The sequence below is a fragment of the Chelonia mydas genome, chromosome 8, assembly GCF_015237465.2.
Source record: "Chelonia mydas isolate rCheMyd1 chromosome 8, rCheMyd1.pri.v2, whole genome shotgun sequence".
In the NCBI taxonomy this organism is placed as follows: domain Eukaryota; kingdom Metazoa; phylum Chordata; order Testudines; family Cheloniidae; genus Chelonia; species Chelonia mydas.
In genome coordinates this window covers 99,967,935-99,993,571 of record NC_057854.1, presented here as the reverse complement: position 1 = coordinate 99,993,571, position 25,637 = coordinate 99,967,935, and the positions used below count along the sequence as shown (strand labels likewise).

Here is a 25,637-nt window from a genome sequence, read left to right as displayed (position 1 = left end):
GTACCAACCCCGCACTGGAGAGCAAGGGGTTAAGGAGCAGCTCAGGGCCCAAGTGGCCCTGACCAGACACATCTGAAAAGCCTGCACAGACTGGAGGCAGACCTTAAAAGGAGAAGCAGAGCAGAGTGGCTCAGAGGGGGGCAGGTAGTGGAAGGGAGCAGACTGGTGCTCTGAGGGATAAATACTGCCCAGCAGCTCCTTGCCTGAGGCCTGACTACACTGACCAGTGGAAACCTACAAAGGAGAGATAAGTGACTGAGCGTGCCGGTCAGAGACTTGGCTGAAGTGACTTACCCAGTGAAGCTAAAGGGGTAGGAAGGGGAAGCGGCTTGATGCCCCAAGGTGTCCAGTGTAGCTGCTCACCATTTGGCCCTGATCCAGAGGACAGCGCAGGCCTGGGCTCTCCTATCCACCCCCAGAGGACATTACAGCACCGGGGACCTTCACTTAAGGCAATGGTCCCCAAACTTTTTTTGTCAGCCCCACCCCCACCCCTTTCCTGGTCTATGCCTCCCCCAGAAGCCAAGGTCAGGAGCTGGGCTGGGATCCGAGGGCTCCAGCTGGGAGCAGGGGCGGCGCTGCAGCTGGGGCCACGGCTGGGAGTGGGGCTGTGGTCGGGGCTGGAAGCAGGGCTGCAGCTGGGGCTGGAGCTGCATCAGGGGGTAGGGCCAGAGTGGAGCTGGGGGCAGAGCGGAGCTGGGGGGGCGTTCCCTCCCCACCTCCAGTGGGGGCCGGCCCAGACCCCACCATGCCCCCTGGAATGTTCCTCCAGGCCCCCCTGGGGGGGTGTGCCCCACTGTTTGGGGACCACTGACCTAAGGTGATAGCCCTTCTGGAGTAGACCTTGACTGCCCAAGGGTCCATTCCCCAGATCCCTGTGCTGAAGGAGAGGATGGGTAATCCTTGGAGCAGGGCGCTGAAAGGCAGCACCATGTTTTCAATGGGAAGACAACCTGCCTACACCCTCCTGACCGCTAGGCAGCACTGTGGGAGTCTGTGAACCTTCTACCATACAACCTAGGACTGGATGGAATATGGACTGGATCAGGCCAGAGGTCTATTTAGTTCAGCATCCTCCTCTCTGACAATCCTGGCTAGCACCGGCGACTTCAGAGGAAAGGTGCAAGAAATCCTGCCGTGATAGGATAACCTGTCCACATGGGAAGTTTCTTCCTAATCCTCTGTAATTAGCAGTGCCTTAAGGAAACCTCTAAGTTCCTGAAGTAGGGGGAAAGGACAGATGAACTCGCAGGACAGTTGGGTCTTCTCCTGCCAAGCAAAGTCTGGCCAATTGCTGGTGAGAACTTCAGAACTTTCTCCTGTACATTCTCAGTAGGTTATTTGGCATACAGCATTCCATACAAGCTTGTGTGGGAAAGGGGAGGGAGTTTTATTGCTTTGACTATTGGCTAACCCAGACACAAAAGGAACGTGAGCACGGTGAGAGATTCAGAGCCTGTCACTGCCACAGAAGCTGCAGGACCATGGCATTTGTGCTGGAGAAAATAGCAAACCCTTCCTCTCTGCTTTTGTACCTGGCTGCTGGGTTTTGTCTCATCTACGTCCTGCTGAAAGCGATCCAGCTGTATCGCAAGAAACAACAGCTCCTCAAAGCTTTTGCAAGTTTTCCAGGTCCCCCCAGCCACTGGCTGTATGGACACAACTCTCAGGTAGGGAAAGACGTGGGGTTATGCAGCTAAATACACTGTCCAGGTTAGTTTCAACACAGAATAGATAGAGGGAAGGTAAATACAGTGAGTGGGGTATGTGAAAACTGTTTGTTAGGAAAGGATCCTGGCAGGCGGCAGTTTTCTTGTCCTACCCTCTAACAGACACCACGGTCACATGTTAGTGTCATGTTTGTGTGGAACAAATAAAAATGCAGCCACAGTAAGAATTGTGTCCAATTTTCAGCTCCAATCCTTTAAGCAAAGAGTCCCATTGACTTGACACTTATAGTTAAACATGCTTTCCAGGATAAGGACTTTGGTGATCAAATTTAATAGGAGCCACATAAAAAAAGTTTCTTGCCTCCACTTAAGGGGCACCCACTCTCTAGGAAGTAGGTTCTGTTTGTTTTCACAGCTACTGAGCCCTGCTGTCTGTGTGAACATGGGGAATTTTTATTTCAAACATTTTCAGCGTTTCATGATACAGACATTTGGGGGTTTATGCATTTTTGCATCCAGCTGCAATCATAATAATAGATAAATAGATAGATATAAACTAAATATTCCCCTGTCATACTATTTAAAGATGAATATATAGTACTGTAGTAAATGAAGCAATGAATTCTCACGACTGTGGCTCTTTTGGGTAATGCTGATCGCTAATTTGGCTGCTGAACCACTGAGGTCTGAGTATCACTGGTTTAAAATGTTGAGCCTGATTCTGCACTGCTTTGCCTCTTGCAGTGTCAATATTTTTTCATCCGCATGCAATTTTGACCAGAAAAATGGTTTTTTGTCTAAAGCAAAAATTTTGCTGGGAAAATTTCATTTTTGACAGTGTTCCTTTTTCATGCAAAACCAGAAACTGTTTTTTTTTAAGCTGAAACTTTTTTAAACCTAAGAATTGTAACTTAAAACTGCTTTCAAGCACCCCCAACATTTTCAGGTTTTGGGTTTCAGTTTTTTATTTAAAAAATTCAGAGGAAAAGTTTGACAAAAATTTTAATTTTTGAAATTTCTCTGAAAAAATAGCAAATTTTCCAACCAGCTGCATCATTTCCCCAGTGCAAGGGGAGTGTTAAGCTTTACCATTGTGATTTGCAAAGGAGACAGGACTGCAATGCAGTTCCCTCTGGAACTGTGTAGCCACTGGTTTCAGAGTAGCAGCCATGTTAGTCTGTATCCGCAAAAAGAAAAGGAGGACTTGTGGCACCTTAGAGACTAACCAATTTATTTGAGCATAAGCTTTCGTGAGCTACAGCTCATCCGATGAAGTGAGCTGTAGCTCACAGAAGCTTATGCTCAAATAAATTGGTTATTCTCTAAGGTGCCACAAGTCCTCCATTTCTTTTTGTGTACCCACTGTGTGTAGATTTTGGTCTTCTCTACCCCAGCCAGTTTGGGGCCAGCATAGCATCTTCCCTCCATCTCGAGGTGTAGAGCCCCTCATTGCAAATCCAATCCACCTGCTCCCCATCTCCCACGGAGAGGCCTTGAGCAGCCCAGATGGCCTTGTGCAGACTTTCCACACTGAAGTGATTTCACCCCTTTCTCCCTAAGTGCGCTCTCTCTCTCTCTCTCTTTTCACTATCATTGCAGATTTCTCAAGGTGGAGAATTAAAGAAGTTGCTGTCTTGGGCAAAAAAGTACCCCTATGCCTACCCCAGATGGATTGGAGGTTTCATGGCTACCTTAGTAGTCAACCACCCTGATTATGCCAAAACTGTGTTTGGCCATGGAGGTACGGTCATTGGATCTTATTTCAGAAAGGTTCACACTTGATGCCCTCTCCCACTGCAAAGGCCATGTGTTATTTCCACAGAGAACCATTCAGACTCTTCTTCCTGATTGTCTCTTCTGTTGACTATTGTAATTCCCCCCTTTATACCCTTCCCAAATGCTTAGCTCTTCACCGTTTAATTGGGGCACTTTATATACGCACCCACAACGGGAAATGAGAACCAAACACCTGCACCCTCAGAAATATGTCTGTCTTAGGGTTTCCTAGAGCACCCACCACCATAGTATCTAAGTTGTTCCCAGGAAAAGCAGCATAGACCATCTCCTAGGAGACCTCCCAAAGTCTTCAGTTGTTCTCCCTTTCTAGTGTAGGAAGCTCTAATTATTATTATTACTGTTGTGGTAGTAACTAGGGATTTTGACTAAATCGGGGCCACATGGTTCGAGGACTAGATGCTATTCAAACACAGAACAAATGACAGACCCTGTCCTGAAAAGATTACTATCTAGAGGTATTTCTCAATATTATTCCAGTTAGGATGGGAAAGCTTTTTTCAAAAAGGTGGTTCTTGCCGCACATCCTAAATGCGGTCAGAGTCTGGATGAGGGTCATCTCTCAGACTGGATTCAACAGTTGCATCATGACCCCAGAAGAGCACAGCTGCCCTGGTGGATCACTGATGTCGATGTGATCCCTGATGTGACTTGGACCTGCCACATTAATACCTTTGAAGATCAGGCCCAAAGCCTAGATCGGGCAATAGCATCTCCATTCACTTTCTTGTTCCTCCAGCCCAAAATGTCCTTCCTCAACTTTAAAAGCTTCCATGGCCTTCCCTTCCATTTCCTCACCCATATCTCTAATCTCATCTTCCCATCATCCTCCCCAGTCCCGTGTGCATCTAATTAATGAGATATATGTAAAAGACCCTCTTTAAAATGTAGTAATAGTATGAAAAGAAACATTTTTTAAATATTTAATATACTAAATAACACTAACAGATTTAGCTGTCTAATTTCTATACCACTCATTTCCTAATTAATTGAGCTCCTTCGCCGTGACTAGAAGAGTGAATTCATACCAGAACTGCATCACGGTGTGTCAACTCCTAACATTGTACTTGTCTTCTCTGTTGAATTTTACAGATCCCAAGGGTCTTGCAACCTACAGATTCTTAATTCCCTGGATTGGTATGTAGAATCATGCTTCATCCATCCTTTTGAACAGTTTCATGAATGAATCGAAGGCATGCTATGCCCTGGAGCGTTAGCCCAGAGTTTCAGCCCTCATCCCCAGTTTCCTTGCCTCATCAGTTCATGGTGGGCCACATACTTCTCTTGTAATGTGATTTACTTTATTCCTTGCTATTATAAAACCAGAGAAGATAACCATTCTGCTATGGAAAGCTACTAGGGATGACATGACAAACACAGGAGATACCATATTAGACTAGACCATTTCTCTATTTAATCCAGAATCCTGCTCCACACTGACTAGTATCTGATATTTCAGATGGCAGTGATTATCTTCTCCCACAACCAATGCACAATAGAGATTGTGCAGGCCAAATGATGCCCTCAGTTACATATGTTCAACTTCATGGTCTTCAGAGTAGGCCCTCGGTACCACCCTTGCAACCTCACTGAAGTCTAATGGGGTTGGCAGGTGTCACTGAGGATGCCGGAGAAGGAAAAAACCCAGCTTGACTCTCAGAACCAAAGCTGAGTTTACAGGGCTGGTAAACTGTAAACTGAGCAAACTGTGTGTGGACTCAGCAAGGTGAATATGCACTGAGTTCCGTAACCCTGATTTTACTCAGTAGAACCAAACTCTGTGCATCAGGGTTGTTGTGGAAAACGAGTCACACCATCTGTTTGGTTCAAACAGTCTGAGGTCCTTTTATTTTTGAATACAATCATGCAGGGAGAAGGAGACAGAGATGGTCACACACAGGTGCCACCCTGGTCTCCCTCTGTCCTGCCCCTATAATACCAGTCTTATATAGTTTTTACATTTCAGTCAAATGATACATTTCCTTAATTTTTTTTTATCACTCAAGCATTGTTAACAAAGCCTTATAAGGAGCCAAGGTAAACAGCTTTATAATTAGCATTGTGCTGATGCCCTTTGTTATTATCAAGATCTGCGGTTTGCTTGTGGCAGCGTTTTGTCTAGGGGCTTTTGCAGGTTTGGCGGGGGGGGGGAGGCGTATGTACATAATAGACAGCTAGGGACTTGAGCTAGGTGAAAGTTTGGCCTAGTTTGTTATCTGTGCCAAAATACCACAGCCCAGCATATGCTCTTAGCTTAAGCTAAGTCTTACAGGATGCAGGCCTGTAGGTCTCTTCCGTTACTGCTCTTGCCCATGCTGCGTATAGTGCCTAGGTCTTGTCACAAAGTGGGAGAGGGTCAGGTCAACAATACTTTCCCCCACAGGGTAATTCTGGACATTAGTGTTGTTGTTCCTAGCTGCTGATGTTTATTGCACCGTGTCATTCCATGGCACAGGGTATTTACATTGCTAACACCTATGTCATTTGTAAAAAGAAAAGGAGGACTTGTGGCACCTTAGAGACTAAATAAATTTGTTCGTCTCTCAGGTGCCACAAGTCCTCCTTTTCTTTTTGCGGCTACAGACTAACATGGCCGCTACTCTGAAATGTGTCATTTGTAGAGCTGCTGGCAAAATTTTTCTCTCCCATGCAAAACATTCCTGCTTTTAGTCAAAAACCTGGGGAAAAAATGCAAATAACTAAAATGTTGGGTTTCCAACCAAAAAAAAAAAAGGTTGCCATCAAATAAAACCCATAAAGTTCTCAGTGTACAACCCAAATTTCCCATTTTGGAAAACCAAAATAATTTCAGTTTCAGTTTTCAGTTTTTTGACCCTTTTCATTGAAAATTGGTTTTGCCCAGCTCTACTTGGTGCGGCAGAGATTTCATTCTTGCTGGGGCATAACTAATTTCAGCCTTATTAAGGGCCCTGTGTGGCTGCTATCAAAATACCAATAAGGTAATACATCAAATATAGATCCCCTTTGCCCCTGCCCTCTTCCAGTAAGTGCCATTCCCGAATGGTGTGTTCTTTCTAATCCCTCATCAAGTTCTTAAGACTCCCTCTCCTTCCTCATGGTACCATCCCTCAGAAGGCGATCCACTGAGGACTTGCTTAGGTATGGCATTAAGTATTCCTGTTTAAAATGTTCCCTCCCTTCAAAGCACCGAGACTACTCTGAGTGATAGAGTAATTCATTGTGCTGTGAAGGGATCTGACTGGCTCTTTGCTATTTATATTCCCCCAGGCAAGGGATTACTGATCTTACATGGGCCACAGTGGTTCCAGCATCGAAGGCTGCTGACCCCAGGGTTTCACTATGACGTGCTGAAACCTTATGTCTCATTGATGGCAGAGTCTACCAAAGTGATGCTGGTAGGAATGATCAGCTGCAGAGCCAGGAAAATAACTCGGTCTGATGTTGAACAATTAGAAGAAAGTGGAATGAGATGTTCTAACCAGTTTGTTTCCCACACACTCTACAACCCTTTAGTAAAGGGGCCAGACCCTCAGCTGCTGTAATTCAGTGGAGTTACCCCAACATAGATCAGCTAAGAATGTGGCCCAAGATATTTTTCTGTCATCAGGTTTCCAATAAAGTGATACGGTAACTTTTCTCAGCCCAAGGATGGTGAACATAGAAGATAAATGAGGAGAACAGGCTGTCTGCCAGATAAGAAACTAAACTTGGGCTCGTATAAAAGAGAGCCCAAAACAAACACAGAAACTGGGAAAGAAGAGTGGATGAAGAGGAGGGCAGGAAGGAATCTAATGAAGTTCATATACTATCATGCACCATCCATGAGCTGCCCACTTCTACTAGACCAGCTTGTTGGAAGGGTCCTTTTATCTCAAAATACTCTCTTTAGCTAGAAACCGTGAATTCACAAGGATTGTATGTCCCTAATAATAATTAAAGTCTCTGAGCCAAATTGGTCTCTGGGGTAACTCCACTGACTATAGTGGAGATACATCAAGAGATGGACTTGGCCCCAAATGTCTTCAGCTTTTCAACCAGCACATGAGGTGTCCTCTAACCACCTAGAAATAACCATTATGTCTCGCCTTTTAATAAGATTGGTTGCTAAACTTACATTAGTTTGTTTACAATGCTGGCAGATAAAACAGTTTGCTAGAGACAGTCACTCAGTTGCAGAGATCAAAGAAATTTTAGACACATCCTTTAACCCAGCTGGATTGGACTCAGATAACCAAATCCTTCTGGCGTGGGCATATCTGTTCAATTGTCAATGAACTTTTGCTCAGAGGACATTAATATATGTGGAGAGGCTTGTTGCTGAGTCATATCGATTATGAAACCAGTAAAAATCAACTCAAGTCTTAATTTACCTTGATTTCCGGTTATATCTGCTGTGCATTAGATATGCCAGTGGTGAAAGATGTTATAGAAAATACGTTAGATCAACAATGCACCACTGTATGTGGATTCTCCCTTCCCCCCCTCAAATTTGGATCTAGTTCCTGCCAAAAATAATGGCCCAAAAACCTATTACACAGATCAGTTTCTTTTCACTTTGCTGAAAATAATCTCAGGATATCATGAAAACAATTTGTCTATAGAGATGGCTGTGAGTCACCCCAGGTCTGGTTCCAAACGTGCTTTAGGAGTGTTTGGATTTTGGTTTCTAGTTCAGGCCCAGGACAACAAAATCCAGATTTTACCAATCCAAAAGAATGGGAAAGAAGAATTCAGATTTAGTTTTTCACTTTGGCTTGATCTCCAGCCATAAATAAATAATCCTGTAATCTGGTTCCGAAAGGGAATGCCAATCCCAGCTAACATTGTACCTTTTAGATCAGAGTCTTTGTTTACAGACCAGGGTCTAACATGCAACAGGGGTTTGGCAGGATGCAGGTATGGAAAGCAGCAAAAATAAATAAAGGGCACTGAATGGGATCTCTGTAGTCAGCAAAACCCTTTTCTGGAATCCCATCCCTCCTCATCTCACTCTCCTCCGTTAGGATAAATGGGAAAGGCTGATCACAATGGATAAGTCGGTGGAGCTCTTTGAACATGTCAGCTTGATGACCCTGGACAGCATCATGAAATGTGCCTTCAGTTGTCATAGCAACTGCCAGACTGACAGGTCAGTGCCAGGTGCTTTCAAATCCGAACAAAAATGTTCTTGTCAACCAGACCCATAGTAGCCTTATTTAACTGTTCTTTTCCTTCAGTGACTCAGATTACTACGTCAAAGCAGTCTATGACCTGACCTACCTGGTGTTTCATAGAATCCGCTTTCTCCCATTTCATAATGATTTCATCTATCGAATCAGTCCTCAAGGACGTCGCTTTCAGGAGGCCTGCCGACTAGCACACCTGCATACAGGTATTTCCCAGTGTCCTCCTTTTCTTCTCCTATTGTCTGTAGGATGTTGCCTAGTTTGGTGGGATTAACCTACTGTTAGTTGGTCTGTCTATGAATGGAAACCCTGGAGAAACTTATTCTCCAGGGAAGAAGAATGGTTTTAAAATTGAGGCACAAGGCTGGTAGTCAGTAGATCTAGGACCATATCCAATGCTGGTGGAATTCCATGAACTTCAGTGAAATTCCACTGAGGATGGATTTCTATTCCTAGCTCAGTCATTCATTTACTGTGGGACTTCAGGCAAGTTACTTCATCTGTCCACAGGTCAGTTTGATCACCTGCAAAATAGAGATGATGATTCCACTGTTTGTAATGTTCTGAGAGATCCTTCAGTGGAAGGGACATTAGAACATAAGAACGGCCATACTGATCAGACTAAAGGTCCATCTAGCCCAGTATCCTGTCTTCCAGCAGTGGCCAATGCCAGGTGCCCCAGAGGGAACGAACAGAACAGATAATCATCAAGTGATCCAACCCCCGTCACCCATTCCCAGTGTCTGGCAAACAGAGGCTAGGGACACTATCCCTGACCATCCTGGCTAATAGCCATTGATGGACATATCCATCAATGATAGTACTTTAGAAATACAAAGTCTTCCTGGTTCTAAGAGACCTCATCTCCTGCACTGGTCTACTATATGTCCAGTTCATCATTTGCATTAAGCAGAAGAGCCTCAGACTCTGATCCTTTGACTTCTCTGCAGCATGACCTTTCCAGACAGACAGGTCACAGTGATGTTGAGGTGCAGCTAATATATTTGCCACTCTTGTATGCAGATAAAGTAATAAAAGAGAGAAAGACATTCCTCCAAGATCAGCAAGAACTTGAAAAGATCCAGAAGAAGAAGTACTTGGATTTTCTGGACATTCTTCTGTGTGCCAAGGTGAGTGATGGAAATAATAATGTAAACAGCCAAGCAAGTGTCATCAGCAGACACACCTGGCTATTGTTGATAATAGCTTCCCCATCCTATATATCCTCATGTCTAATTCTGTCAGCTGATAGCGGGGCTGGAAGTGCAGAGAAGAAATGTCAAGCAAGGGTGTGCAAAGGACAGTACTCAGTGAATGAATAACTACAAGTAGTAACCGTGCTGTGAGGGTAAAATTAACTCTTTCCTCTCCATGAGTTGATTTTCACTCAGCATGTTAATCTGTACAGGAACTGAGACACGACAGCATGTAAGTGTGAATGAGACGGTTGGCATATTCTAGGGAGGATTCCAGGCAGGTGGTGGTGTCTATACTGTGTGTAACTAGGTAAATGTTCCCTTTTTGGTTCATATGTACGACATCTTTAAATTTCTACGTGCCTGCTGGTCTGTCGGAGACAGCTGCCATTTGGAGTTCAGTTGAGTGCAGACTCTTCCGGGTGGGGGGAGACACACACTGTGCTCTCACTCTCCCTCCCCTTCCCCCAAGGGATTTTACTTTTATTCTTTCTTGTATTGTTTGTTTGTCTTGTAATCTTAAAAAAAATATATCCTGGCTGAAAGTACATAACTGCTCTTTGTGTTTATAAAAAAAAAATAAACAGAATAAGAATTCTTGCGAGGAGAATGGGCAGCGCATGATAGTTGCCACAAAAGCACAGAAATGCAGGGCTGGAAGAGCCCTCGGGTGACTCAACCTTTTCAGAGACACAGGCGGTACGGGCAGTTGTGTGGCACCTGTGCGGGCCACGTACAGAAACAAAATGGCGTCCTCCACGAAGCGTGACCTCACGCACCGTGCTTACAAGGCCATGCTGCACAGAGGATGCCATTTTGTACAGATAGTCTCTGGTACGTGCAGCATGTCACTGCAATGCTCTCTGCATGCTGGGCAGCTGCTGCTGGGGGAGTGGACGCCTCGGGGCCAGATGGAATTGGCCCGTGGGCCCGCTCTGGCCCCTGGGCCACCCGTTGGGCTGATCTCTGCACTGAGGCAGGACTAAGTATACCTGGGGTGTCTGTGATGGGGTTATTGGAGGGGCGTGAGGACCTGGGGGGACATGCGAAGGGCCAGGGTCAGGAGGGGGCTCTGTCTGGCAGGGAAGCAGGTGGGGCTCTGTGCAGGTGGTCTGGGCTGCTGAGACCAGGCTTCGTACCCAACTCGCTCCCCCACTGCCGCACCTGCAGCAGCCACCAACCAGCAGTTACCCTCCTCCGCCGGGGAGGCCTCAGAGAGCCGGGGACAGAAGGATGCACCCCGGGAGTACTGTCCCCCCCGCTTTGCCAGACAAACCCCCTCCTGACCTTGGCCCTTCAGTGGGGCCCCAGGGCACAGAGCCCCATCCACATCCCCTGCTGGACAAAAGCCGCACAGGGAGAGCAGATGGGGCTATGCTGAATGCCCAGGGGCTGTCCAGCAAGGGTGGGGTTTTACTTCCCTATGCTGAATACAGGATACCTGGTAAAATTACTCGTATTTAAGCGACTTCACCGGCAATCAATCAGAACTATGCAGTACAAACATTCGAATTAACATCACGTTGACCGAGCCCCTGTTAAAAAGAAATATTGTGTAGTTGGATTCTTTTTATTTACCTTCTTGTCTTTAATGCTTTAGGGTTCACACAGGGAGAGGTGACACACAAACACACTCCCATACACTTCTCTCCCATGGGGAGGGGGGTGGCCAACTGACCCTCCCCTCCCTGCCCTGCGCTCTGTGTCCTCCATACCTGGCTGGGCCCCCGGAACGGACCCGCTTCTCCTGGTACCTGGTGCTGTGTCTTCGTGAGGCAACACGTGGGGGGGCACGCTGGGTCGCATGCCCCCCTCCCCAGATTTCTGCCAAGGTTCACACCAGAATGTGGCTTGCAGCAGCGTTTCGGCCCAGAAGGGACGGGAGCTGCTTCCAGCTGCAGGGGAGGAGGAGTGCGGGAAGGGATGATTTGTCTTGTCTTTGCAGAGCTCATCTCTTCCCCCCACCCTGATCCCCTGTGGCTGGAAGCAGCTTGTCCCTTCCTGCTGACACAGTGTCGAAAGGCAGCTAACACCTCCAGGCTGCTGGTGGCCACCGAGATAACCCAGCCACCTCCTGTTCCCCGGCTACAGCGCAGGCAGAAAGGAGTTAAGCCCTAAGGATGCATTGTGCACCAGGGCCCAGGGAACCCGACCGCAGGGGCTTCAGCGAACCCGGCCGGGGAGGTGGCTCAGCAGGGGAGGGTGCCTAGGGGACGGAGCAGCCCCGCGCTCCCTGGAGGCAGGACCCAGGGTGGGGAGTGGGGGCAGGTGAAGAGGGTGCTAAGTCCCTGCCCGGGGGGCTGCTGTGAAGCCTGCAGGGTCGGGGCGCAAACAGGCTGGAAATCGCTTCCCCTCGCCCACCCCCCGCCAATCCAGAGTTTAGCTGAGGAGCAGAGAGAGGCTTCCCCGTGCCAGCGCTGTGCAGGGCTCTGGCACATGCAGGGCTCAGCTCCCTGGGCCGGAGCGTCTTGAGCTTTCCCGGGGCACTGGCCCAGCCAGAGGCAGTGGGGGAAGGAAGGAGCCTCCTGGCCAGGTTGCTGGTGAGCTGAGCGCTCCGACCCGGGGCTGGTTCTCTGCACAGCGCTGGGAACGGGACACACCCCACTGGGGGGATACGGAGGAGCAGCGAGGCTGTGGGGGGGGAAGGGCAAAGCAGGGAGAGGACAGCAAGAGGGGGAGCACGTCAAGGGCCGATGGGTGGGCAGCAGAGGTGACATGTAACCGGCTGCTGCCTAGCGCCTGCCCGCACGCACCAGCCACCGCTGCTCACAGCCATTGCTGGCTGGAAACAGGACGGGGCCCCGCTGGCCGAGAGCCGGCACACAGCGGGGGCTCAGCTGGCGGACCAGCAGGGGGAGCATCCGGACCTGCTCGCTCAGCTTTGCCACGCTACCAGCCTTGCACACCCACCCCCATCATTGGCCACTGGACCCCCCCACTCAGCACTGGTGGGCGGGCGGCTGGTGAGCAGGGATGCGGCCAGCAGCAGGACCCGCCAGTACTGATGGGGCGGAGACAGAAAATATGGGACAATTTGCCCATTTTTAAGAAAAAGTTGGGACACCTGCAGGGGCACTTAAATATGGGTCTGTCCCTTTAAAAACAGGACGTCAGGTCACCCTAAGCAAGGGGGTCAGTACTCACAGGGTGCAGCTTTCTGCTTCCCTCCTTACTCTGGCCCTTCAGCATGGCCCAGTTTGCCGCCCCTGAGAGATTGCCTGACCATGGCAGGGAGCAGAAGGCTTCCTCAACTGTTACGTGGTGAGGACCGTCGCTGGCCCCTGTGAGTACCAGGCATACCACCCCCTACAAAAATACTGTTTCTTAGAAAGACGGGGGCTCGTATGAGACAAATCTCCAAAGTGGGGTCACAGCAAAAACAAGTTGGGAACCTCTGACCTAGCCCATCCCCGACAGGTGTGTGTCCAACCTGCTCTTAAAAACCTCCAATGATGGGGACTCCACAACCTCCCTTGGAAGCCTGTTCCAGAGTTTAGCTATCCTTAGAGTTAGAATGTATTTCCTAATATCTAGCTGCGGATTAAGACTGTTACTTCTTGTCCTACCCCCGGGGCACAGGGAGAACAACTCAACCCCGTCCTCTTTGTAACAGCCCTTAACATATTTGAAGACTGTTACCAGGTCCCACCTCAGTTTTCTGTTCTCAAGACTAAACAAGCCCAGGTTTTTTAACCTTTCTTCATAGAGCCCCCAGGTTTTCTGAACTTTTTATCATTTTCGTTGCTCTCCCTCCAATTTGTCCACATCTTTCCTAAAGCGTGGCGCCCAGAACTGGACACAATACTCCAGGGGAGGCCTCACCAATGCTGAGTAGAGTGGAACAATGACCTCCCATGGCTTACATACAACACTCCTGCTAAGGCACCCCAGAATGGTTTTAGCTCTGTGTAGGTGGTCTGGGCTGCTGAGACAAACACCTGTCAAGGATGGGCTAGGTCAGAGGTTCGCATTGTTGGCTCATATTCAGTTTGTAAGCACTGAAGGTTGGTACCTGATACCCTGTTGATGAGTAACTTGGATCTTAGCCCATCTCTGCTGCCTTCCTAATCCTAAAAGGGGAACGCCTGCCTTTGTACTCAATGGAACTGAGTCTGATCTCACTTACACCAGGTAGACACTGCATAATTCCATTGCTTTCAGTGGACTGACACCTGATTTCCACTTATGTAAACAAGACAAATCAAGCCTGGGAACTTCACCAGTAATCAAGGTGTATTTTTTCACTCCAAAAATTGCTCATGAAATGAACACTTGTTTGGGGATTATTTACCTCCCTGCTTTCCTAGGATGAAAACGGAGCTGGATTATCCGATGAAGACCTACGTGCCGAGGTGGACACGTTTATGTTTGAGGGTCACGATACCACCGCCAGTGGGATCTCCTGGCTTTTGTACTGCATGGCCCTGTACCCAGAGCACCAGCAGAGATGCAGGGAAGAAATCAAGGAGATTCTGGAAGACAGGGAGACTGTCCAATGGTGAGATGTTACCTCACTGGTTTAATATCCTTTGCCTTTGGATTATTTTCTTATGTATCCAATCTGAGGAATTAAAAATGGATCAATTTCACAAGCTCTGCAATGAAGGATCAACACTTAGTACAGCAATGCTACGAAGAACAGATCCAAGGCCAAATCCAAACTTTCCTTGTGTTAAGGGCTGTTCAATTCTAGATCTTTGGTTTAGATCTCTCTCTACATTAATAAAATGCAGCAGTTTGATTGGGATAGGAACTTTAAACTATTGAAGTTGAGGAAGTTCCCCTAAGTTACACTAGGACTGCATTCGGCCCTTGGAGTTTGAAATTGAATTAAGAATAAAACAAATCTGACAGCAGCTGTTTATTGAAATGCAAACTCTTAACATTTGGGATTAAATTTAGCATGAAAACACATCAAAGTACCTTGTAATTAATATATTACACCTTACAACAATCCTGTGAAGCAGATAGTTATTTCATGGCCCAGGACCCCATTGCGCTAGGTGCTGTACAAATATGGAGCAAAAAGACAGTTCCTGCCCCAAAAAGTTTACAGGAGCATTGACAGATCAAGAGTCTTACTCAGTGTTGCAGGAAGTCTGTGGCAGAGGGAATAGAGCCTAGGTCACCTCTGTGCTTTAGGCACAAGATCACTTTCCTGTCTTCAAACAGAAATAGGCGTGTGGCATGTTTGTTTCACCCACTGATGTTGATGCTGCCAGCTTGTATTTTCAGAGTGGTAGGAGCCATTATTCATTCATACTCTCCACCTATGGTTGCTTTCAGGGATGACCTTGGCAAAATGACTTACAGCACCATGTGCATCAAGGAGAGCCTTCGCCTTTACCCTCCGGTACCTAGTGTCTCGCGACTGCTCAGCAAACCCATCACGTTCCACGATGGACGTACCTTACCAGAAGGTCTGTTTAGTCTCTTCCTTCTTAAGGGCCCGGTTCTGCCTTCAGCCGCACGCACGCCACTCCCACTGAAGGCCCTGAATGTGGTTCACGCCAACAAGAGGGGAAGAAATTCCCCTGTGACACCCAAGTGAAGATCTAGGATCTGTTGAGCAGTTTGTGGTGCTCCCATGGCGTATTCTGTCTCCATTGTAAATTGTAACATGACTCTTTGATTGTCCATTACAAATTGCACTTTCCCGTACCAACCTGTCTCCCTGAGCCGTGGGCCGATTCACCCTGGGGAGGGCAGCTGGGACTGCTGCCTGCCCTACCTCAGAGACTTTGCTAGAAAGTAGCAGTGCCAGTCTCCTCCTGAGACTCCATGGGAGTCCTGCCAACTAAGTCCGTCTAGGGGATGCTTTGAATCAGTGCAACCTTTGCTGCACACGTGCATGCCTTAGTGATCTCCCATCTCGACACCAGCCAGAGCTGGCTGAATGTTGTTAGTGTTGGCTGAGAGCTTCAAATGAATCCCTGGGAATTAAGCACCCAAATCTCACTGGAGTTGAACGGAATTTGGGTGCCCAATTCCCTTAAATTCATTTGAAAATCCCAGATATTGTTTTTATTATTTATACATTGGAGGTATCCAGAAGCACCAACCAACAAGGAAGTCCCATTTGCTAGGCACTATTTCATACACGAGACATTATACATATGATTTGAGAGAGTCTCTGCCCAGAAGAGCTTACAATCTAATGGAAACCTTTATTACTAATAATCATTCAATGGGGGGAGGGCGAGAAAGAGAGAGAGCACACCCTAATGTACAACTAATATTATTTGCATTGAACAATTCTACTACCTCTAGGACTGAGCTGTCTTAGCTTGTGAGATTAGACAAGATCACACCACAAGACTGCTTGGCCGTACATTGTAGGACTGAGCTGGAATTGCTCAGGTCACGGTCTCGTTGACTCAATAAAAGCAGAGAGCTTCATGGGAACAACAGTTGTAGAACTGGATCCAAAGCCTTTCAAAGCCAATGGAAAGACCCCCCATTGACTCAACCCGCTTTGGGTAGGCCCAGGAGATTTACAAACTGAGTACCCCTATCATTGCTGTCTTCTGTTATGTTGGGAATGATGGAGGACTATAGGGGCTGTATTGCCTAAGCAAACCTTGGCTGAATAACATGGACCATTTAGGACATCATGGTAAATTTCACCCAGTACTTCCTGGCATAGTGTTCTGCTTGCCTTGTCCTGATCTTACCAAATTCTCCAGCTGCCACTCCTCTCTTCACTCAATGAGGTGGGTATGATTCTGCCAATTGAAAAATGCTACGTGAATGGAAAACATTCAACGATCAGAAAGCAAACAAACAGAGCATGGCCTTTAATTCCAGCCGGCAGTGCCCATGGCCAGCGCGTGCTGTCCTGTCCCAGGCATACGCCTTGCAGCGCCAGTTCTAGTGACATCCACAAAAGAGCAGGGAACTTGCAGAAAAATACGTTGCAGGTAGGGGACTGTTGGCTTTATGCTCTCCACTTGCCAGCTGGGTAGCACTACGTCAGGGACTGCTGCCCTAGCGGGGAGAGGGAGAAACAAGGCCCATCTCAGATTCCCCCAAACCCAGAACTGTGCAGGGGAACCCCCCTACACACACGCTATCACTAGAATCCAGGCAGTGCCTCCCCTTCCCCCATCACGTGGCCTTGGGCGAGAACTGCAGAGCAGCCAGCCAGAGATGCAAGCCAGTAGGAGCAGAAGCAGCCAAAACAAGGACCTTTGGACATTCCAGTCAAAGCTGGAGAATGTTCTCTGCCTTTTTCTGCACTGTGCTGATCATCCGTTTGCTCCAACCCTCCCTCTTCCTCCTCTCAGTCTCCTTACCTCCATTTCACGCCCCATCTGCCCCTCCTGCTCACTTCTCCTCTGCCTGCCCCCCTCACCCCTCTTCCTTCCATTTAACTGGTCCCCTCCTAACAAACCCCTCCCCACAAAATCAATCAATCAATATAATCATGGAACTAATGTCTTTGTTTGCTGCCATCACATTGTTTCCTCTCCTTGTGTGTTCTGCCTCTTCCCCCACCCCGTGTCTCTCTTGTCCGTTTTTTTGGGTTGTAGGCTGTAGGGGTCATGTGGCTGTCTCCTTCTGGTTTTACTAATTCGTGCGATTAACACACCGCAGGAGGTGAGAGGGGAGACGTTACCCTTGCCCCAATAACTATGCTAGTGAAATATTCACCTGAGGCAGGTCAGTTACTTGGCTTTAACTGCAGTCCATTCTTCTAGGTTCAAAGTACAGCCGGCATGTCAGTCATTCTTCCCTAATCATTAGGTGCTCTTGCCCAATCTTCTAACCATTCCCTGCTTCTGACACAAAATCTATTGACTCTGTTGATAACCTGCACGTGCACGGCTGTTGAGTGTAAATTTTTTTAAAAAGAGAGTTAGTCATTGCATAAGATCAATAAAAAAGATGAAATTCACTAAGGGCCAGATCATCCCGCCCTCCACTTTCACAAGCCAAACATGTAAGTGTGCAGCCGTGCGAGCCGTGAAAATCTCACCCTGAACGTAGAATGATTGTCACGCAAGTGACCGTAAAAATAGCATTGTGGCATTCCAAGTTCTTTCTCTCCACGAATGCTGAAGATTAATATATGACAACGTCGCTTACTATTGCCATTACATCGTTGCTAATAAGAGAGGGTCTGCACTCAGCACTCACCTGACACAGTCCCAGATTCCTGAAGGACCACTGTGATCATTCAGTCTGACCTCTTGTATTACACAGGCCAGAGAACTTCCCCAAAATAACTCCTAGAGCTTATCTGTTAGAAGAACATCCAACCTTGATTTCAAAAGTATCAGTGATGGAGAAGCCACCATGACCCTTGGTAAATTGCTCCAGTAGTTAATTACCCTATCTGTTAAAAATTTACATCTTATTTCCAGTCTGAATTTGTCTAGCTTCAACTTCCAGCCACAGGATTGTGTTTTACCTTTCTCTGCCAGATTGAAGAGCACATTATTAAATATTTGTTCCTCATGTAGGTTCTTATAGAGTCTAGACTGTACTCACGTCACCCCTTAACCTTCTCATTCTTAAGCTAAATAGATTGAGCTCTTTGAGTTTATCACTATAAGGCATGTTTTCCAATCCTTTCATCATTCTTATGGCTGTTCCCTGAACCCTCTCCAATTTATCAACAACCTTCTTGAATTGTGGATGCCAGAAATAGACACAGTATTCCAGCAGTGGTCTCCTGCTGCCAAATACAGAGGTAAAAATAACCTCTTTACTCCTACTCAAGAATCCCCTGTTTATGCATCTCAGGATCGTATTAGCTCTTTTGGCCACAGCATCACACTGGGAACTCTTGTTCAGCTGATTATCAACATACAATGACCCCCAAATCTTTTTCAGAGGCACCATTTCCCAGGATAGAGTCCCCCATCCTGTGATTGCGGCCCATATTCTTTGTACCCACATGTATACTTTTACATTTAGCTGTATTACAAAGCATATAGATTGCTTGTGCCCAGTTTACTAAGCAATCCAGATTACACTGAATCAGGGACCTGTCCTCTTCATTATTTACCCCTCCCACAATCTTTGTGTCCTCTGCAAACTTTATCAGTGATGATTTTATCTTTTCTTCCAGGTCGTTGATAAAAATGGCCTAGGGCCTGCGGGACCCCACTAGAAACACACAGTTCGATGACTATTCCCCACTTACAATGACATTTTGAGACCTATTGCTTTTGCTGGCAATACATGAGTCAGAATGGAACCCAGCTCATTCTCCCATAGTTTAATGTTGCCTCTGCAGGGCTAAAGGGAGTGAAAACATGTATGTAGAAATGACTCAAGACATTTCTCAGACAGCAGGTGTGTTGGTGAAGAAGATTAAGGGCCTTTAACAGAATAGCGTGTTTTGCTGAATAGATGTTTGCCCTGTGAGGTCACCGAGATTTTTCTTATTTTTCTTACAGGTTCTCTGGCTGCAGTGAATATTTATTCTCTTCATAGGAACCCAGCTGTATGGCAAGATCCAGAGGTACTTTTAACTTTACAGAAAGAAGAGGTGGTCACGTAGTTAAAACAAAGGACCGGGTACTAAGAGAGATGGGTGCTACCCCTGCCTCTGCCCCATACTTCTTTGAGCAAGGGATTTCTTACTTCTCCCTTCCTCCATTTCCCCAGCTGTAAAGCAGGGATAATATTGACCTTACCGAGGTGTTCTGCAATCTTATTCAAGTAGCGTCTGTCCAGACGAAAGTTGCAATAGATCTGCAAAAAGGAGGTTGCCCTAAAGATTCTGAGTATCGTAGAGCAACAGAGGAGGGTGTGGAACGGTCTGTTTTTACACATAGTCATGTACATCCAGTGGACTAAGGATTCATAGCGTTTTGGGGCAAATGTAGCAGATGATGCTCTTGGTTGTACCAGCAACTCCTCCCAGTCACCTGGCAGCTGTGGTGAGGGGCAGTAGGACTCTGGGCCCAGCACAAGGGCTCACTCTTTAGGTAGGGGGCTGCACAGGGGATATGTTGCAACAGCACCTCCCCAGCTTACAGGGTGATGGCATTTCCCTGGTTCGCACAGCTCACATTTGGGACAGTGCTGGCCCCTTATGGGAGGGGAGATCACCGCCTCTTCGCAGTGCTGGCGTCAAACCAAGCAACGCTGCAGTTTGGGAACTAAAAGCCTTTGCCACAGACCTTTGAACTCTCTTTCCACAGGTATATGATCCCATGAGGTTTTCACCAGAGAACTTGTCCAAGATGCATTCCCATGCTTTCGTGCCCTTCGCAGCCGGAGCACGGTGGGGGATATTTCGTTCACTCTCTGGGGGGTGGTGTCAGCTTCGCTTTCCCAGCCGCCCCCTATTCAGTTTCACCAAATATATTCACACAGTAAACATCCCAATAATCCAGGGGGTTTTCAAACTGGGTGTCGGGACCCCTCAGCGGGTTGCAAGGTTATTACATGGGGGGTTGCGAGCTGTCAGCTGCCACCCCAAATCCCACTTTGCCTCCAGCATTTATAATGGTGTTAAATATATAAAAAAGTGTTTTTAATGTATAAGGGGGGTCACACTCAGAGGCTTGCTGTGTGAAAGGGGTCACCGGTACAAAAATCTGAGAACCCCTGCAATAATCCGATCAGCACACCATCACCCTAAATTATTACAGAGCAACTCCAGAGCCATCACTCTTGGGACTGAATTCTGGATCACTTGTAGGGGGAGGTATTCCATGCACAGGTGTGTGGCAGTTAAGCACATTAAAAGCCAATGGGAGCTAGGTGCCTAATTTCTATATGTGGCTTGGAAAAATCTCCCCTGTGGTCAGCAAAGATCTCTTGGCACTTTTCATTAGAGTGGGGGAGTAACTGTATCAATCTCCTTGCAGGTTCAATGGGAAAGAGCTTTTTTCACACCTGTCCCAAAACTGCCTGATAGTGATTGCTGTGCACTATTAAACAGCTGCCATGTCTTAACCCAGAAGTGGCAGCACTACAGTGATAGGTAAAGGGATTCGTCTAGGCTATATTACAGGAGCAGCCAAAAGCCCCAGTTGAGATGAGGACCCCATTGTGCTAGCTGCTGTACATACACATGAGAAATGGTCACTGATCCAAAGAGCTGGGTTGGTCCACTCAGCTAGCAAAGCGCTTTGGGATACATTTGTGAATGAAAGTTGATTTCTAAGTTCTTATAGGCTTCCCCTCCCTCTTCCAGGAACTGCATCGGGAAGCAGTTTGCCATGAACGAGCTGAAAGTGGCTCTCGCCCTGACTCTGCTCCGCTTTGAGCTGTCTCCTGATCCAGCCAAACCACCCAAGGCAATACCTCAGGTTATCCTCAAGTCCAGCAATGGGATCCACCTGCTCTTACGGAAACTTCCCTGACACCGCAGAAACCATGGAGCTCCGCACTGGAAGTCTGTAGGATCGACTCATTTTCAAGGGAGTGCACTCCATGGGTGTTTCCCGGGATAGCCCCACTTCAGCCAACCCGTTCCACAACCTTTCCTGAATTCTCAGCACCAGCTGGTTTCTCTGGGGCCTTCCCCATCCCCAGAGTCGGAGGGAGCAGTGTTGGGAGGAGACCTGGATATGGGAGTAAAGCATCCCAAGCGCCCCCTCCCTGGCTAAGGAGCACTCTTGCCTGTCAGCGCCATGCTCCGGGACCCGAGCTATGCAGGCTCGAGGGCAGCGCTTCTCCCCTTTCCACAGCCCCTCACGCGGTACTGAGGGTACAAGCAGAGCTCTGAGTGCAATTTCACGTCCGTTCCCTAATGCAAACTGTAGAGGGCAGCACTGCGACGGAGCTAGCTCTCCTTCCCCGACAGGAGTCCAAGTGTCTCCGCAGCTCCCATCGGAAGAGAGCCAGCCATCTAGCTGGGATTTAAGGCCTCCTTACACTGGGATTTTAGGCACCCCTAGTGTAGAGACAATTTACACCAGTGCACTGCAATGTGCACTAATGCCTAAGCTCCGAGGGTAGACCAAGCCCAACACTTATCCCCACACAGTAGCACATTGCTCTGTTTTGCACTGATCTCCTATCCACCCAGCCTTGCAGGGAGGTGTGAATTCCACCACCAAGGCCACTCTCATCCCCTATGAGGGATTATCATCAACGCTTGGCTGGGAAGATTGAAGTGTGAGCTGGGCCAAGTCTCCCAGTCGAGAGGTGGGTGGACACTGCTCCCCACTGAGAAGCTCTGGAGTTTTGGTTTGGCCCACTACAGCAATAGAGGCCAGTGAGAATTTTTGCTCCAAATCTGAACTTTCTTCCAGTGGAGGGTGCTCAGATCTTGGCTCAGAGCTCTCTGTAATTTAAACACCGACACGATGCAACATGGACAATCAAAGATCCATGCAGGCTGCCTTCAGACTACACACACGGCTCTGATTGGCCCTAAAAAGTCACTCAGCTGGCACCAAGATACCTCTAATTCCCCCTCTAATCCAGGATGGATACTTACGTGATCCCCAGAGTAGAGCTTCCTTGTCACATTGTTTATGCTAGACAGATATTGAGGGTTCTCCCCGTGCATTCATCCTTGGAAACTGCCCCTCCCATGTAGCAATTACATCAAGATACCTTCCAGCCCAGAGAAAGGTGCAGCAATTCCCTCCTCACTTGGAGCCTGATCCCCAGTCTGTCAGTGAGAGTCTTCTTCCCATCGACTTCAACGGGCTTTGGGTCCTTCGTTTGGAGAACGTGACAGCTAACTCTGCCAGTTTGCTGATTAGCAACGTTCTATGCATTCTTATGCCCATGCTATCTCGGACGCTGTGCCTTTGAATGAAAAATCTGTAGCAATCTGGAGCCGGAAAGGCCTGCCAGGGTGAGACTCAGACACCCCCTTCCAGATGAGACACCAGTTTGCATTCAGAAGGAAGGAGGAAGGAGGGTTAGCTTCTCAAATGCCCTGAATATAGCCATGCCCTTAGAATGCAGCTGAAAGATTGTGAATTGGTCAAGAGGTCTTTACATATCCTTGTCAGGCTGTGAGCTGTAGACCGAGCAAACCCTAATATGCAGTATCCACAGCTACCCATCTGCGAACTTTGTCACTCACCTTCCCTAGCCTATGCCTAGAGGAAAGCCAGTTCAACAACTTGCCGTTGGCTTTATGTTTCTCCTCTCTAGTTCTGTAACGAGCAGGATGTTGTTCAACTCCCGCTCTGGTTTGGATGTGGCCATTATTGCAGGGATGTCGGTGTTGCCCGAATGTCCCAGGATCTGAAAGAATCTCTTAGCCTAAGAAAGGAAAGAGCAGATGGGGTCACTGCTCCAGGTATCCCCAAAGTGGGCATGAGAAGGACTTTGCCCATAAAGGCATCACAGACCACGAAGGGGGATCCATGCGGGCATAGAATGAATCCTCATACCTTAGGGGCACTGGCTGTTACAGTGGGACTGACCCTTTAAGTAGCTGTGCACCTCTTCAGCCATTCTCCCTGCTGGGTGAATGCATGGGAGACACAACAGCTCCTGGTTGGATGTGGGAAAGAGAGCGAGATGATGACCGAGGTTCTCTCTCTCTCTGGCTGGCTGTGGGGCCTTGTGAATAGGAATACGTTTGTCCATTTTTTTCTATTGTAAAGGCTCTCGCCTCTGCAGAGTCATGCTTGGATCTAAATCAAACCCTTTACAGATTAGACACATAGGCTCAAAACTGGGGAAATGAGAGCTGAATAGGCTTGCTGCTGAAATGGGCCTGGCTTTAGTATGAACCCGTTTTCACAAGGCAAGGAGTCTGAGTTTGTCCTGCACTGAACCAAGGAGTGTACTGAACAGAATGTTCCTAGATAAAGCAAGGCCATTTGCTCCTTTCCCATAACAAACTAAAGGGGTCTTTGTTCAAAATCCTTTTCTGCACTGAACCGTGTTTTCTGGCCAAGTGGGTAAAGAGAAGAGGTGCTTTGGGGGCAGTCGGCAAAGGCTTTTAGAAGAAGTCAGAGAGAAAATTCCTAGAAGACACAGACCAATAGAATGGGAGGTTCAATATAACAGAGCTAAATCCAGCCACTAGACTAGGCAGTATGTAGCTGACAAAACAGACTCAGGGTGAAGGCCCAGGCTGAAAGTTCAATGCGCATCTCAGACCTTGTTCAGCAGAAGCCAAGGACTGACAGCTCAATAGAATGAGGCAGAATATAATAACATACATAAGAGCAGCCATACTGGGTCAGAGCAATGGTCCATCTAGCCCAGTAGCCTGTCTTCCGACCATGGCCAATGCCAGGTGCCCCAGAGGGAATCAACAGAACAGGGAATCATCAAGTGATCCATCCCCTGTCGCCCATTCCCAGCTTCCGGCAAACAGAATCACCCCCTACATCAGAGAAAGGCATCTCTACACCTTTAGAGGTTTATTTAGGCCATTGGCTACAGTTGAGTCCAGGGACTGAAATCAGATGGGGAAAGCTGTGTGTCTCGTACCTGGGACTAACCTGTGGGAAAAGCACCAAGTCAAGACAGACTTAAGAAGTAGAGAATCAATTCCTGCTCTGTGACTCCAGTTACGTGTCTCAAACCTGGACAGAGACTAAAACATTATTCCACACTCCTTAAGCATTAGAAGCCTGGTTGGAGAAATAGCTAAGAAGTCTCACCATGCTATCCAGCTAAAAATCCTTTAATTTACTCCAATTCTAAAGCTGTAATCTGAAAGCCCCCTTCAGGAGATGAGCTACTGAAAATAATGACTTCCAGAATAACTGAAGTTTTAACATCCTGCTTAACCAATGCACTAAGAACCTTTCGCCTAAGCTGCGCCTGTGATTTCTGTAACTGACAGTGGATACTGCTAACGGAATAAAGTGGGAAATGCTCCAGAACTTGCACCTTGCTTGGGTTTGCAGGTCAATGTGTAAGCTACAGAAGTGTCGTGTGTTGTGACAGGACCTGCTTTGCCTCCAATCGGAGACAATCACCGGTGAATTTAATTTATTTCATGGACAGGGTCTGGGTCTTCTGTCTTGAACTAATTCATTTGCGGGGGAAGAGTTTCAAAGGCAAATGAGACACTTGGATGTCTAACACTTTTTTGAAAAATCAATGGGAAATCTCTCCCTGTCCCCAAATCAGACTCTTGGTAAAACTTTTCAAATGTTATCTTTGTTTAAATTGAGTCCTAAGTCGCTAATAGAGCCCCGACCACGAACGTGGGATATGTCTTTACCCTTCATGACGCTGAACTGAGAGAAATAGAGACATCACGAGTCCGGCCAGTTTCGGACACTAGGTACAAAGGTCCCTCAACTCCTGTGCAGTATTTCCCTGCTGCACGAACTGGGGGTGCCGAGAGCATCTAGTGTTTTATAGGTTTCAGAGTAGCAGCCATGTTAGTCTGTATCCGCAAAAAGAACAGGAGGACTTGTGGCACCTGAGAGACTAAAACATTTATCTGAGCATCAGCTTTCATGAGCATCATGGAGGGCATTTTATAAACATCTACTTGTGCCCCAGAGAAGGGGTATCCCAAAAAATAATGGGTGGGCATAAGAGATGGAGTTTGAAGTGTCCAAGGGGAGACTGGAGGGGGACAGCTAATTGAATGCAGTGGGGCTCTTTAAACAGAGATCTGCTTACATGTGACTTTTGGATCCAGGCTGGCTTCTGAATCTGATCTTCTCCAGAAAGATGGATGGAGGGGTGTTCATGTTTGATTCTTCACGTTAGCCCACCCTACATACTTAGAGAGAAGCCATAGCCGTGAAATCCAGAGCTGGGTCTGGATCCAGATCAGAATCTCTGTAGAGATTCCGTCTGATGCCCTGGTTCAAGCTGAGGGATCTGGAGCAGGAGAGCTGCTTGGAATAGGGAGGAAGGCTGGCCTACTGGATAAGGCACTCAGGATACCAGGGCTCAATTCCTGGTACTGCCTCTTACAT

General features: G+C 47.5%; 1 protein-coding gene across 1 annotated transcript in view; it reads left to right on the top strand.

Moving 5' to 3' along the window:
* The window catches only part of LOC102935816 (cytochrome P450 4B1), a 52,418-nt gene extending 27,826 nt beyond the window's left edge, over positions 1-24,592 (top strand). Inside the window, exons 1-12 of the mRNA XM_037907515.2 lie at positions 1,425-1,670; positions 3,270-3,411; positions 4,557-4,601; positions 6,714-6,841; positions 8,450-8,574; positions 8,663-8,817; positions 9,635-9,741; positions 14,115-14,305; positions 15,094-15,227; positions 19,215-19,279; positions 19,965-20,047; positions 20,966-24,592. Of these exons, the coding sequence (XP_037763443.1) occupies positions 1,485-1,670; positions 3,270-3,411; positions 4,557-4,601; positions 6,714-6,841; positions 8,450-8,574; positions 8,663-8,817; positions 9,635-9,741; positions 14,115-14,305; positions 15,094-15,227; positions 19,215-19,279; positions 19,965-20,047; positions 20,966-21,134 (1,530 nt within the window). The 5' untranslated portion in view covers positions 1,425-1,484 and the 3' untranslated portion in view covers positions 21,135-24,592. Of the gene's footprint in view, positions 1,671-3,269; positions 3,412-4,556; positions 4,602-6,713; positions 6,842-8,449; positions 8,575-8,662; positions 8,818-9,634; positions 9,742-14,114; positions 14,306-15,093; positions 15,228-19,214; positions 19,280-19,964; positions 20,048-20,965 lie in introns of the transcript that reaches the window.
* The last annotated feature ends 1,045 nt before the right edge of the window (positions 24,593-25,637 follow it).